The sequence below is a fragment of the Camellia sinensis genome, chromosome 5 (assembly GCF_055761805.1).
Source record: "Camellia sinensis isolate YWXY chromosome 5, ASM5576180v1, whole genome shotgun sequence".
Taxonomy (NCBI): domain Eukaryota; kingdom Viridiplantae; phylum Streptophyta; class Magnoliopsida; order Ericales; family Theaceae; genus Camellia; species Camellia sinensis.
The window spans coordinates 125,763,026-125,779,027 of NC_138965.1; the positions used below are offsets into that span (position 1 = coordinate 125,763,026).

General features: G+C 39.7%; 1 protein-coding gene across 4 annotated transcripts; it reads right to left on the minus strand.

Moving 5' to 3' along the window:
* Nucleotides 1-371: 371 nt before the first annotated feature.
* LOC145790847 (phosphoenolpyruvate carboxylase-like) lies at nucleotides 372-4,943 on the minus strand. Of its 4 annotated transcripts, none has more exons than XM_082869728.1 (4): nucleotides 4,494-4,868; nucleotides 4,295-4,379; nucleotides 1,532-1,592; nucleotides 372-611 (listed from the first exon to the last, which is right to left on the minus strand). In XM_082869728.1, the coding sequence occupies exons 1-3, from the start codon at nucleotides 4,751-4,753 to the stop codon at nucleotides 1,575-1,577; spliced, it is 363 nt and encodes a 120-aa protein (XP_082725854.1). In that variant the 5' UTR covers nucleotides 4,754-4,868; the 3' UTR covers nucleotides 372-611; nucleotides 1,532-1,574. The 4 variants fall into 4 exon arrangements, with proteins under 4 accessions (XP_082725854.1, XP_082725856.1, XP_082725855.1 ...); XM_082869729.1 differs by lacking the exon at nucleotides 372-611 and adding an exon at nucleotides 656-1,432; XM_082869730.1 differs by lacking the exon at nucleotides 1,532-1,592 and having other exon boundaries at nucleotides 4,494-4,943.
* Between the last annotated feature and the right edge of the window lie 11,059 nt (nucleotides 4,944-16,002).

The window sequence follows — 16,002 nt, forward strand, 5'->3', positions numbered from 1 at the left end:
GAGACGGCAAAAAATGCCGTCGCTAATAGTCTTTTTTTTGTAACGGCAAGAACACTGTTTTTGCGAGGGTGTGATGCCGTCGCAAAAAGTATTAAAAATATGAAAATTTTCTATTTTTTGCGACAGTGTATTGCCATCGCAAAAAGTGTTAAAAAAATAATAAAATTTCTATTTTTTAAGACAGTTTAGTGCCATCGCAAAAAGTAAAACCTGTAACAAAAACAATAAAAATATTAAAATTTTATATTTTTTGCAACGGTGTAGTGCCGTCACAAAAAAGAAAAAACATCTTCCGATAAAATTATTAAAAATATTAAAATTTTTCCATAATTATTGCATAATAATATACAAATTCCTGTATAAAATAATAATTTCTTTATAATAAAATATTCTTCCATTCATAATTACACATCAACAAAATTATCTCACTACATAATGTTCCATTATACATATATAATGTTTAAATACATGATTTTGTTCATAATTCAAAATAACATAAACCAAAATTAAATGTTTTTCTCATCATTCTTCGTAAATAACAAAAACAAAAATTAGCCACATTCTCCACAGGCATGCATTCTACAAGAAGCACACTCCTACATGGGAAATATCTGAAAAATAAAAATAAAAATAATTAATGACAATATAATTATGTGTTAATGTTAATTACAAAAAAAATATAAAAATTTAACTACTATAGCATCAAATACAACATTTTTTTTGTTAGTCATCAAATCCCACATGGATAATTAAACAACTCAATCAAATACAAAAATAAAAATTTTACTATAGCATCAAATACAAAAAAAAAATTATAAATTTTAATACTGTAACAAAAACTAATCACCTTGTTTGATTCTTAAATTCTGACTTCAATTTTAAAAAAATTTTAAAACTTTTATTTGGTTATCTAAAAAATCAGGGAAAAAAAAAAAAATCCAAATTCAATTTTTTGGATGAAGTTGGAAAATAAATAAATATTCTCTATTTGACATAAAGTGATTAGATGGACAAAGTAAATACTAACGATTCTATTTGTCTTAACAGACTGTCAATTGTTTTGTTTATTACATCTTCATCAAACCAAACTTCTTTCCATTCGGTTGTTATGATAAGATTATGTACTACTTTTGATGTGAGATTTTTTTTTTTTTTTTGGATTAAACTTCATCATTTACATTGCCTAAAATCCAATATAAAAGAAATTTTGAATTTCACTTGCAAAATTCAAAAAAGTAAAATCAAACAATAGTCACCTCTCAAAAAATTCTTGTTTTTTATTTTCCAAGCTAAACAAAGTTGAATGGAAAAATGAATTTAATGTGCAATGAGATGGATGAAAGGATTACGTTTCAGCAAAAATCAAATAGTTTAATTTTGGAACTGAAAGTTTCGTTGAGGACGAGAAACAAAGTGACGATCTCCCAACTCTCAGTATAAGATGTGTTTAATTTGGTGAACCAGTAAAGCTAGAAACAAAACTACAAAAAAATAAAAGTAAAATTTTGGAGCATGCAAAGCGAGCGCATACCATTTGAGCTACATCCCCACTTGCCAATCATAAGTTTCCTATGTTATCTTTCTTTGGAAATCTGAAAGTTTTCAAAACATCTTAGCACCAAGTAATAATCTCATCTTCCAAAAATACCATAGTGAAAACATGTCCAATTAACAACAAAGGTTCTATATCCTCAAATAAATGAATAATTTGATTAAATACACAACTATTTATTATTTTATAAAAGAATTAATTTCTTTAAAAATGTTGATCAATTAACATACTATTCAGAGACAGTCATTAAATTTGTGTAGACATAAAATTTACAATAATACAGATTTTATTGATCATTAATTCCAAATTTATGCATATCTCAAATCAACAATACTAGAAATCCAAAATTTACCTAAAAAATTAATAACTCAAATTTATTTTATATATAAACCTTACACTTCATCAATTCAATTTATACCACACAAACACATTCAAAATAAATTCAAAATCCAATCACAACCAAATACCAAGATAATGTATAAAATGTCAAGTCACAACCAAATCCTACTTGGGTCGTCTCTCAAATCACAATCAAAAACACCCAAAATGATGATTCTTTAGAACAATTTTGTATCTGCTTTGGTTCCTTGCCCATATGATTTGATTCAAAAAGAGTATACCAAACAACACATTTTTTACCCCTTTTGTTTAGAATAAAAAAATTGCAAATCTGGTAGACCTTAATCCAGATGGTTGCTGTCTTGTAAAACCCTCTCTTAATCAAACATTGTAAAATTTGGAATAAAAAATGCAAACATGATTATTATGAAAGCAATAAAAATAATAATAATAATGCAACATTTTATATTTATGTAGAACGTGAGCTCAGGTTGAATCAAAATTTAATTCCATGTACTTGTAATTAATTTTACGGGACAAAATTTTCGTTATTCAAATTTTTCTATCATTTTGTCTCAATATACTACCAACTGCGAAGCAAACTCATTAATTTGGACTGAAGAGTCTAGTTCCCATGGTTGTGGACTCACCTAATCCCTAATTTAATTGTCGTATCACTTCCACACACCGAAAAAAAAAGACACACACACACACAGAGGTAAGCGAGGGGAGGGGAGGGGAAGAATAAAAGAAAACAATAAAGAATTTTTTTTAAAAAATAACAATACAAAGGAAGTTCTTCAATAATTGTAATTTATCAAATTAAATTAAGTCTTGAAAGAACTTAAAATAACTAATCAAAAACCTTACAAAGTTCAATGAATAAAATAAGAAAAAAAAAATCATAAAGAGCAAAGTTGGTGAAAAAAAATAAAAAATAAAAATAAATAAATAACGATGTGAATTTGAAATGCTTGTTTGTTTTTAATAGAGTTTACATAAGAATATGATATGAATGATGTAAAAAGAAATTGTTCAATTGAATATGGCTTTTGTTTTAGATTGGTAATTATTAATGATGAAAACTTGAACTTTATTGTGGACCCAACAACATGTTTTAAAGTAATGTTTTCTAGTGGTTATATAGCATACTTTGTGATGTGAGGTCTTATATTCAATTGTTATAGAGAGCAGTTTAACCCATTATAGGAATAACAATTTTTTAAAACTAATATACACTCCATGCTTATTCCTACATTGTTTGGGATCTTCAATGTAGATCAGTTGAATGTTATCATCACAAGAAAACTAAACCCCTAATATATAATCATATAATACACATAGAAATATTAATTTATTAGCTAAGCCTGCAACAACAAATGCAAACTTCCAAAGAGAACCAAATCTAATCTTGGTAATAACAAAAATTGGTTCAACAGAAATTGGCATGGGGACATTAGGCCTATCAGAAATTGGCATGGGAGACCTTAGGATGTTAGGTAATGACCTGACTGTGTATATCAAGCTCTCGCACCTTCCCTCATCCTCATGTGTGATCCTTTCTTGCATGTGACTAAAACATAAATTAAATTGAACCAGGAGCACAAATAGACAGGAAACAAAGTGCACAAACAAATGTAGTGGCAATTACACAAGCAAGGTTTAAAGTGATGTCTCATGGAATCAAAACTTTGGTGTCATGTTTTTTTGGGTGAAACTTTGATATCATGTTAGGTAATCAATTGTCCCAAAAGCTTAAGCTATTAGAGGATGTCCCAAGAAAGTATATTAAACTCTTGCTTGCTTCATGTTTATTGTGCAGCTAACATAATTTTTTTTTTAATAATCATGTCAATGCCAAAATGCTCAATACATAGGAACACTACTGGGAATGGTCTTCATCGAAACATACAAAAGAAAACATAACAAACCAAAAGAAACTCTCTCACAATCCTGAGGCTATGTCAAAATTTAAAAGGCTTAAAAGACATACAAGACTCCTAAAAATTGAGGCCTCAAGCATTATTGTCTAATATATCAACTTGATTGTCTAAGATGAATATGCAGTGTTTCTATTTTGAGCACTTATCTGTAAATAAATAAGTAAAAAAATATGTGATTTTAGAATTACTGATTTTGCAGAACAAAATTGCATTGCTTTGACCCATAACTTCACATCTTACTTATCTTGAGTTTTAGTCTACGAAAGTGACTTCTGTGACTGCTACAAACTTCTGTCCACCTAACCCTTCTCAATCTAATGACAATGGTGGGTGGTGCAACTCATAATTGATGTTCCTGATATTTAGTGCATTAAGGTAAATTTGTGAGAAGTCACGTATTGGGAAAAATGCCAAAGCATGATGGTATATATAAGCTAATGCATTATGCAGTCAAACTTACCTTCCTCTGTAGAGCCTCATCAAGTTCTTGCTTATCATCAGGAGTGATATCTTTGGCGTATAATTGGGTTAAACAATTACGAATCCTAAACGAAAAAAATAAGGGATTGATCAAAGCAAATAAAAAACAATTCATAGCATCAAAGATTATAACATGTTGACAACACAAATGAAAGATTACAAATTATTTAATGACAAACCTTCCGTGCTTTTGAAGCAAAGATCTGCGGATAGATTGAGTAGGGTGAGCAGTGAAGACCATATCGACAATTTGATTTTTCAGAGCATCAAAAACATCTTCAGGAGATTTCTTCAGTTCCCCCACAAGTCTCATGAGAGTTTCTTCAATGTCTGATTCAGTCATTGCCCAGTTCCCATCAGCAAAATCCCCCTTTTTCAACTTGATTCGTCGACGGCAAGCAATCTGAACCTCCTCAGCGAGGTTAGCCAAGTTAAGCATGTGAGAGAATGACTTGGCAATGACAATAGAGTCGCCGTCGATCGAGAGAGAGAGAGGGGGGGGGGGGGGTGTTTGAGATTGGGGATTTTTTATTGGGTTGGGGGGCGGGGGTACAGAACGGGAATGGGAAAAAAAGGGGGGAATGGAAAAAGAAAAGGGGGGAAACAAAGTGGGAATGAAAAAAAAAAAAAAAAAAAATTTCACAAATGAAATTTAAACAACAAACTTAAATAACGTGGTTTAAGCTTCTTTTTTTTTTTTTTTTTTTTGCCACGGGGGTTGCTGTCGCCAAAAAAATTTATTTTTTGTTAAAATATTTTTTTTGTAGTTAATTGTGTGGGTGAAAATCTGACCACACTGCCCGTTTAGTGATCAGCTGGAGAGCACAAGCAGAATAGATGGCTAAAGTAACTTGAAACAGAAAGAAAAAGCTCCGGCGGTGGTTCTTCCACCCGGGGGCACTCCGACGATCAAGTCAGTATATCTCTCAAAGATAATCAAGTACTAAATTGAATACTCAAAGTATAAGTTACATACCTTAGACCCATGGGGGTGCCTCTCTTTTATAATATACTCAATCCAAGTCCCACTAGAAGTATGACTTCTATGAATTCTAGTTCACTGTTTACTCTGGACTCTTTTAAGTGATAAAGATAAACTTCTTGAAAGTTTTATCCTTATCTTAATTCAGTCCCCTTTGTGCCTTAGGACTCTTGCCCCATATCTCGGATTCCGATATCTTCGGAGATGACCTCGGCTTCTCCGAGATTACCTCGGCTTAACTACCAGGGCACGTGGCACCTCGGCTGACACGTCGGCGTCACCATGCCACGTGTTGGTATACAGAAAATATATCCCCACAACTGCCCCCTAGGTTCTATTACCTCGGCATTCTGAGGTGATGGAACCTATTCCGAAATTTTGTCGCTTCTTTCCTGAGTAATGGCTCAAAAACTATTTAGCCAAGTTTATCTACTTTCAGCCGACGTGTTCTCTTCGGAGAACAAGGCTTCGATCGTATTCTCCCATGCGCATGAGCTGTTATGCATATCTAACTGTTTCTCTTACGTGTTTCGTCTTTACTGGAGCGTGTCAGTGACGCGCCTGAAGCTGTCTGTTCATTTCGTCTGCGCCGTCTGACGCGTGCGTTACCCTAGGCGTAATGATTGCCCTAATTTTGCCGCCGTTTCATATTTTTGACAAAACTTTTCTTTTGCCTCTTATCTTTTCTTCACTTTTTCATTCCGTCTTCTTGCTCTTTCTCTCTCTGAAAAGCTCATTCTTCTTCGAATCTGCCATTGCCTCATTCTTTCTTCTGGAACTGCTCTTAATCCCTCATTCTTGCAAAAGCCCTCTTTGCTGTTGCAATCAATTTCTGAGTTCGGCGAGCACTGCCTCGGCTTCATTTGTCCTGGTAAGATCTTCTTCTTTAATTTTTCCATTCTCTTTATGTGCTTTTGTCTGTCTGTTGCCATTACTGATCTTGTTCGAGGTCTTGGATTTATTTGTATCTTGAATTTGTGGCTTTTACCTTGAACTTCTATGCTTTTTCATCATTCTCTTTGCCGCTGTCCTTGATTTTTTTCTGTATTTCTATTGTTTCTGAAAACTATACCTCTGTTCTTGAATCTGAAACTTCATCTTTGTTTTCTTTTCTTTTTTTTTTTTTTTTTTTTTTTTTTTTTTTTGTATCTGCCCCAGATCTGTGCCCTCGATCTTTATCTTCATACCTTATAGATTTGGGATTTGTCTGTAGAACCCTTAATCTTTAGGGAAACCTGAAAAACGCCTACCTTCTGAAACATATTCCAACATAATGGGTATGTGGAGGCATAGGGTAAATACCTCGACAAAACTTGAATATTTTAGGCAAGAATTCTCTATCCCAGCCGATGTTCATCTTAAGCTGGCTGGGGATAATGATACCATCGTGCCCACAGACCATACAATGCCTTTTCCAATAGTTGCTTTTACCGAATGTGGACTTCGGCTTCCACTCGATCCCCTTTTTCGTCAAGTTCTCTATTTCTATAAGCTGAACCCTATGCAACTTACTATCAATTCCTATAGGGTAATTAACGGTATTATTGCTTTAGCTAGGCAGGAAAACCTTAGAATCACCCTAGCCGACCTTCAATATTGTTATACTATGTGCCCTCTTGATCTGAAGGATAGGGGTTTCGTCTATTACCTTAAGCCGAGATCTACTCAATACAAAATTATAGCCGACCTCCCAGATTCCAACAAGGGGGCTGGAGATGATTTTCTCATTGCTTCTGGAAATTGGGAATTTGGCCCAGATGAAGATGTCCACCTCTACCCTCTTCCTCGAACACTTACAGAGGGCAAGAGTAAGAGCCCTGAGTCAACACTTAGTTGTTTTTATTTAAGATTTTAATATTTTTTGTTTCTGACGTCTGTCTCTCTGCAGATCTTCATCAGCCACCGAAAAATTTTCGCCAATCCTTCTTCCCAGGAACAGATCTGAAAACACTTCTTGGCCTTCCAATCCATAAACGAAAAGCCCCAGTATTACTAAACTTCATCCCTACATACAAATCCACCTTACCCGACATCCCTAGAAAAAGGAAGAAGAGTCTTTCTCCACCCACAGCCACAACCTTAACTGCTTCTACATCCCGAACAGATCAAGAGTCCACATCTGACCCAGCCGATCTTCCATCAACTTCGGCCCCCTACTTAATACCAATTCCTGAACGTAAACGCCGATGAAAGCTCGTAAAGACTGCCGAAATGGTTCGTCCAAGGCCTGTTGTCCAAGACCTTCTTGCCGACCTTCCAACTGACGCTGAAGCCGCACCAACGCAATCAATGCTTCCACCCAAACCAAAGAGAGTTAAAAAGGTTCAGCCTAAGGCCAAGGCTACAGATGCCGAGGCTGAGGATGCTCTGCCGATTTCGAAGCTAGCTGAAAGCAAAAAATCAGCCTCTACTTCAACCAAAAGGTCTGCTGAGGGCCAACCCTCAGGGTCTACACAAACAAAGAGGCCAAGGTCATCGTCTGCGACGACCTCGGCTTCGAAGAAGCCCGACGTCCCCTGGGCCCCTGATCTATCCCTGGAGGATAAGCCCATCATGGCTAGTGAAAGTGCTGATGATATCAACGTTGCTGTCGCCCTTAGCACTGCTCTTCTTCTACCAAATGACTTGGAGCGAAATGCCAAGTTTAGTGAGTATGAAAATTACGCTCTGATGCTCCAACACTCTGCTCAAGTAAGTATTTCTGTCTGTACTTGTGATTCTTTCTTCCGTTCTTCACTGAGAGTACTGTCTCATATTTCTGTTCTTTTTGCAGGCCATTCAGCATGCCCACTCATTTTCCATGCAAGCCTTTGAAAATCGTCAAAGGTTGGTTGATATGAAGAGGGAAGCATCTTCTATGAAGAGAGAGATCAGGTCTCTTGAAGCAAAAATGAAAAAATTGGAGGATCAAGCCGAGGCTGCAACTAAGGTTCAAACTTTAGCTCTTGAGAAGGCCGAAGCTGCTGAGGCCGTTAGAAAGGTTGCTGAGGCCGAGAAAAGAGAGGCCGAGGTTCAGAAGGCCCAAGCGGAGAAAGAACTACAGCAAGCTTTGGCCGAAATCAAAGAGGCCGATGAAAAGGCCTATGCTCAAGGTATGGCCGACGTCGCAGAAGACTACAAGCTTCAAGTCAGGCAGGCATGCAACAGGGGATTTTCCCTTGGTTGGATGTCCTTGATAAAGAAGCTTGACCTTCCTGCTGACTCGCCATTGCGTCAGGCCGACGCTATTCCGTTACCATTTCCTCCACCTCCTCTTGAAGGTGAATCAGAGTCTGAGGCCGAGGCCGTGGAGGAAGATGAAGAAAAAGATGATGGTGAGGCCTTGGTGAGAAAACCCAAGAATGTTGCCGAAGTCAAGTCCCCTCCTCCCGCTGAGCAGGTTATGGACTTAACTCAAGATGAGGGGGGTGATGATGCTGAGGAAGTGCCCAGGGAGTCTGTTCAAGGGTATCTATCATCTGACCTCCTTCTGACTGAAAGAAGTCTTGACACAACATTGGCAGAGATAGATGCCGAAATACAAGCGGAGAAAGTGGCCGAGGAGATTCCACCTGAATCGTCCGAGATCCTAGTCCCTGCAGTGGCTAATGCTGAGGAATCTTGAGAAAATTGTCCTTTGTACTTTTTTTCCTTCTTTTTTCTGTTTTTTTAATATGTAACTGCAACAGTTCCTCCTCTGGATGTTTCAATCTTGTGATATTCTGTTGACTGTTTTTGCATAGTCTTGTGCTTAGAAAATTTTTGCATATCTCCTCATGTTGCTTCCTTTATGCAATCTCCTCGGGGTTTCATACCTCGGGTATAACCATGAGACTTTTACTTCGGCAAGATACTGTCCTGCAATCTTTTCATAGATTTCAACAAGTATTAAATGGTAATCTTAGTCCTACCTACTTGTAAATTGGTACAAATTTCAACAAGTAATGAACAATATACTTAGCCTTTATTTTAACCTGTAACTTACTGTATACCTCGGCGGGTGATCATATGTCGGCTTAACATAAACTTGTAAATTGCTACAAATTTCAACAAGTGTTAAGCATCTTCCCTTGGGTTTAAACAACCCACATATTGCTATGAGAACTTAAGCAATAACCTCGGCCTATCTTCAACTTGTAAATTGCTACAAATTTCAACAAGTGAAGATAAGGAATCAGCTTAATTCCAACTTGTAAATTGCTACAAATTTCAACAAGTGGATTAAGGAATAACATCGGCTTAACTTCGACTTGTAAATTGCTACAAATTTCAACAAGTGAAGATAAGGAATCAGCTTAATTCCAACTTGTAAATTGCTACAAATTTCAACAAGTGGATTAAGGAATAACATCGGCTTAACTTCAACTTGTAAATTGCTACAAATTTCAACAAGTGAAGATAAGGAATCAGCTTAATTCCAACTTGTAAATTGCTACAAATTTCAACAAGTGGATTAAGGAATAACATCGGCTTAACTTCGACTTGTAAATTGCTACAAATTTCAACAAGTGAAGATAAGGAATCAGCTTAATTCCAACTTGTAAATTGCTACAAATTTCAACAAGTGGATTAAGGAATAACATCGGCTTAACTTCAACTTGTAAATTGCTACAAATTTCAACAAGTGAAGATAAGGAATCAGCTTAATTCCAACTTGTAAATTGCTACAAATTTCAACAAGTGGATTAAGGAATAACATCGGCTTAACTTCGACTTGTAAATTGCTACAAATTTCAACAAGTGAAGATAAGGAATCAGCTTAATTCCAACTTGTAAATTGCTACAAATTTCAACAAGTGGATTAAGGAATAACATCGGCTTAACTTCAACTTGTAAATTGCTACAAATTTCAACAAGTGAAGATAAGGAATCAGCTTAATTCCAACTTGTAAATTGCTACAAATTTCAACAAGTGGATTAAGGAATAACATCGGCTTAACTTCAACTTGTAAATTGCTACAAATTTCAACAAGTGAAGATAAGGAATCAGCTTAATTCCAACTTGTAAATTGCTACAAATTTCAACAAGTGGATTAAGGAATAACATCGGCTTAACTTCAACTTGTAAATTGCTACAAATTTCAACAAGTGAAGATAAGGAATCAGCTTAATTCCAACTTGTAAATTGCTACAAATTTCAACAAGTGGATTAAGGAATAACATCGGCTTACCTTTGCCTGAGTTTGATATGTCTTCAAAAACATCCATGCATAACTTTATCAATCGATCATGTTGAAAGGATTCTGAAAAGACTTTATTGATAATATCGGCCAAACAATGATGTTTATCTAATGATAGAAAAATTTCAAATTACAAGTATTCCAAGGTCTGGGCAATGCTTTGCCCTCATTGTCCTCAAGCCGATATGCTCCATTGCCTAATACTGAAGTGACTCTGTAGGGTCCTTCCCAGTTTGGGCCAAGCTTGCCTTCCCTGGGATCCTTCTTGTTCCCGACGACTTTTCTTAGGACTAGGTCGCCAACTTGAAAATCTCTTGGATTAACCTTTTTGTTGTAAGCTCTGGCAAGCTGTTGCTGGTATACTGCGAGCTGAATTGCAGCTTTCTCTCTTCGTTCTTCCAATAAATCCAGGTCTCGGGCTAAGAGTATGTCGTTAGTGCCATTCTCTACTCCCTGGGTTCTGATCCCTGGGATGCCGATCTCTAATGGGATGACTGCTTCTGTGCCATAGGCCATGGCAAAGGGGGATTCTCCTGTTGATCTTCTCGGTGTAGTCCGATATGCCCAAAGTACGTTGGGCAATTCATCCACCCACTTTCCTTTTGCTGCCTGCAGCCTCTTCTTTATTCCATCCAGGATTACTTTGTTGGATGCTTCTGCTTGCCCATTGCTTTGAGGAAAACTTGGTGTTGAGAAATAATTCTTGATCTTGAATTTTGCACAAAAGTTTTTGATGAGTTTGCTGTCAAACTGTGTCCCGTTGTCGGCAACAATTGCTCTTGGAATCCCAAATCTGGTGATTATGTTTCTCCAAATAAAATTCTTGACATCCACATCTCGGATTTTGGCAAGAGGTTCTGCCTCTATCCATTTTGTGAAGTAGTCTGTTGCTACCAGCAAGTATTTTCTTTGCCCAGTTGCTTGGGGAAGTTGTCCAACCAGATCCATGCCCCATTGGGCAAACGGCCAAGGGCTGGATACTGGGTTTAGGTCGGCAGCTGGTTGATGTATCAAAGGTGCAAACCTTTGACATTGTTCGCACTTCTTTACATAGGCTTCGGCGTCCTTTTGCATGTAGGGCCACCAATACCCCTGGGTAATGGCCCTGTGGGCTAACGATCTGCCCCCTGCATGGCTTCCACAAATTCCTTCATGAATTTCGTAAAGGAAATCTTCAACCTGCAAAGGGTGTACGCACCTTAAAAATGGTCCAGTGAAGGACCTCCTGTAGAGTTGGCCTTCCGCTGTTAGACTGAATCTGGCCGATTTCAGCCTAATTTTATGTGCTTCTTTATGGTCTTCTGGCAGCTTCCCCTCTTTTAGGAATGCAATGATTGCATCCATCCAACTTGGTCCAAGGCCCACGCACATTGCTTCTTGTTCAATGCTTTGTTTATCTATGCTCGGGGCTGACATGTAGTCGATCATAATTGTCCTTGTTTTTCCAGTTTGAATTGAGCTGGCCAAGTTGGCTAACGCGTCGGCGTGGGTGTTGTCATCTCGGCTTACTTGGAGTAATCTGCAGTTCTGGAATAGGGCTACCAGTCGGATGACTTCCTTTGCATATGCCGACATTCTTTCGTCTCTGGCTGCAAATTCTCCTGTTGACTGGTTAACAATCAATTGTGAATCACAAAAAACAATTACCTCGTCTGCCTCTGCTGCTGCTGCTAGCTTTAGCCCTGCAATTAATGCTTCATATTCTGCTTCATTATTGGAGGCTTTGAACCCCAGACGGATGGACTGTTCTACAATTTCTCCATCTGGAGATATCAGCAGTACTCCTGCTCCTGCTCCCTGGCGGTTTGAACTTCCATCGACGAATAGTCTGAATGAATCGCCGATGTAGATGCTGCATGGTCTGAGCTTTTCTTTCTCTTGCTTTTTTGTCTTTGACTGGGATTCCTTTTGCTTGTCGGGGCAATGTTCCTCTTGGCTCGACGGAGCCCGAGGTGTGATGGCTTCAGGTGTGAGTTCTGCGACGAAGTCGGCCAAAACTTGGCCCTTTATTGCTGTTCTTGGCCTAAATTCTAGGTCAAACTGGCCTAGTGTTACTGCCCATTTTGCTATTCTTCCTGTTAAGTCTCCTTGATGTAATAAGGACTTCAGTGGGTGCTCTGTTAGAACCACAATCTTGTGTGCCTGAAAGTAATGGCTCAATTTCTTTGAGGCCATTACCAAGGCTAGCATCAATTTTTCCAGTGGTAGGTACCTTGTTTCCGCGTTAGCCAGAGTTTTGCTTACGTAATAGACAGCCTTTTGCTCCCCTTTTTCCTCTCGGATTAGCACTGCACTGACTGCGTGTTCAGAGACTGCTAAGTACAAAAACAATTCCTCCCCTGGGATTGGGTTAGAAAGGATCGGGGTCGTGGTCAAGTACTTTTTTAGGTCGGCTAAGGCAGCTTCGCATTCTTCCGTCCATAGGAAGTCTGTGGCTTTTTTTACCAGGTTAAAGAAGGGTCTGCACTTGTCTGAGCTTCTGCTGATGAATCGGTTTAGGGCTGCGGCCCTTCCAGTGAGCACTTGAACTTGCTTTGCCGATGTTGGACTCTGTAGTTCCAGGATGGCCTTGATTTGGTCTGGACTGGCTTCAATGCCCTTTCTTGTTACTAGATATCCTAGAAATTTACCTGACCCAACTCCGAAGGCGCACTTTGAGGCGTTGAGTCGGAGCTGATATCTTTTGAGTATGTCAAAGACCTCTTTTAGGTCGGCAAGATGACCTTTTGATTCCTTGGTCTTTACGACCATATCATCGATGTAAACTTCTACCGTTTTGCCGATCAGGTGTTTAAACATCTTTGTCACTAACCTCTGATAGGTTGCTCCTACGTTTTTCAGCCTAAAAGGCATTACCCTGTAACAGTACAGGCCTTTCGGGGTGATGAACGCGGTCTTCTCCTCATCTGGAGGGTACATAGCAATCTGGTGGAACCCTCTGTATGCATCTAAAAAACTCATCCTTTCATGTCCCGAGGTGGCGTCTACCAGTTGGTCGATTTTGGGCAGAGGAAAGCTGTCCTTTGGGCAGGCTTTGTTGAGGCTGGTGAAGTCTACACAAACCCTCCACTTGCCATTCTTCTTTTTTACTACTACTGTGTTGGACAGCCACGTTGGGTACTGGACTTCTCGGATGGCCCTGGCTTCAAGGAGTCTGTCTACCTCTTCCTCGACTGCTTCGACGTGCATTAACGTCGGCCTTCTGGCTTTTTGAATCACAGGTTTTGCCGATCTGTCGACATTCAGACTGTGGCAAGTGACCTCGGGGTCAATGCCAGGCATTTCATAAGGTGTCCAGGCGAACGCCTCTATGTTTGCCCTTAAAAAATCTTCCAGTTCTTTTTCTTCTTCTCTAGCTAAGCCTGAGCCGAGAAGAAAAAATCGTTCTTCGTCGCCCTCCTGGACGAGGATTTTCTTTAGCGCCTCTTCGCTTTTCTCGGCCGGTTCTTTCCCGACGTCTTCTAGGACTTCCATGTCCTCATATTCAACTTCTGCTTTCTTTGGCTCTCGTATACTACAGGTGGACTTTATTGCTGCCATGGAGCAATTTTTGGCTTGTAGTTGATCCCCTCTGACTTCTTCAATCCCATGCTCTGTTGGGAACCGGAGTAGTTGATGCAACGTCGAGGGAACTGCCCCCATTGCATGCAACCACGGTCTTCCCAGAATGATGTTGTATGGTGAGGGTGTGTCAATTACCAGGAATTCCGTCCTGATCTTCTTAGTGCCGGCTTGTACCTCCAAGCTTGTTGCGCCCAGTGGCCATGTCGGCGTTCCATTAAAGCCGACCATCGGGCCGCTGGACTGTTCTAGGTCATCGGGGTGAAGGCCTAGCTCTTTGTAGCATCTGACGTACATGATGTCACAGGAGCTGCCTTGGTCTATTAGGATGCGTTTTACTTGGCACTCCCCAACCTGGAGGGATATTACCAAGGCATCATTATGCGGATGTTGGACCAGTTCTAGGCTATCATTGGCCCTTGGCATTCTTCTGGCCGACGTCTCTTTTCCCCGACTTGGTAGATATGCTGTAAATGTCTTACCCTCTGGGTTTCTCCTCTGACTTCGTTTTCGTTGACCCTTGAGTGGATCACATTAACCACCCTCGGTTCTCCTGCTTGTGGTAGCTGTGCTGGGGGAGGGGGTGCCGCTGGTGCTTGAGGCAATCTTGCCTGTTCTTCCCTCGTTCTGGCCTCATCGACCAGGTCCCTCAGAAGGCCTTGTCTTACTAGGTCTTCCAAGTGTGCTTTTAAGGCTTTGCAACCTTGAGTTGGATGCCCTTCTTCATTGTGGTAGGCACAACGTCTACCAACGTTCCTACCCATGAATTCCCCCGGTACTCTTGCTGGAGCCCTGAAATAAGGTTGATTTCGAATCCGATCTAATATTTTATGGATTGGGATCCGGAATACCGTTGTTACCGCCTGTTTATTTCTCAATTCTATTTCTTGTTTGTTCGGTCCATTGTTGACTCGGCCTCGCTTTGGCGAGCTGTTTCCCTTTTCTTGTTTCACGTCCTTGTTTCCCGATGTATCTTCCTCGGCCCTGGCGTATTTCTCAATTCTTGCCATGAGTTCTTCCATGCTTTTTGGCAATGTTTTTGCCAAAGATTTCCGTAGTGGGCAGTCATCTTTCAGGCCGTTCTTGAAAGATACGACTGCTACTTCCTGGTTGCATTCAGGTATTCGGTTGAACACCTCGTAGTACCTCTTTGCATAGGCCATGAGGCCTTCTTCTTTGGTGATTCGTAGAGCCATCAAAGCATCAACCCTCAGGGGTTGCAGCTTGTTGGTCACGAATCTGGCCACAAACATCTCGGCCAAGCCTTCCCATGTCTTTACGCTTCCTTTTGGTAACTTATGGAACCAATCAGATGCAATTTCCCCAAAGGATGAGGGGAATACTTTGCAGAGCAACGGCTCGTTCCCGCTATACAACGCCATTGAATTTAGGTATAGCCCGACATGAAAGTTTGGATCTGACTTACCATCATAGATTTGAAACCTCGGCATACTGAATCTTTTGGGCGGTTCGAATTTGTCCAGTTCCACCGAGAAGGCTGTCCTCGGTTTTACTGGGGAATTTACCTCGGCTTCTGCATTCTGCTGCCTCCTCTTGAGGTAGTCCCTTAAGTCTTCTTTGCTCCTCCCTGGAGCTCGGCTGTCTTTGGATTTTAGTCTTTTTGGTACACTGCTTTCGGCCTCGTGGTGGGGTCGTTTGGATCTTTCTTCATGGGTTGTGTCAAAATGGAGTACTTGCCCCTGAACATGTCGATGTTCTTTGGGGTCTGGATTCTTCATGTGGTGTGTCCTTCGGGACTCTTCTTGCCTGGGGTTTTCCCGTCCGACTTCCCTGGAAGGCCGGTGAGAATGCCTTCCGCTTCTGGTATGCTGAGGGACCTCGGGGATTGTTTTTCTTCCGTCCTTCTGGGTGTTGTTCGCCGGCATCGGCGTATCTTGCAGCGGGTATGGTGGCTGCATAACATTATTCTGCATCATGAAGTTGACGACTGACTGGAGGTCTGCCAACTTGTTTGCTAGCTCTTTT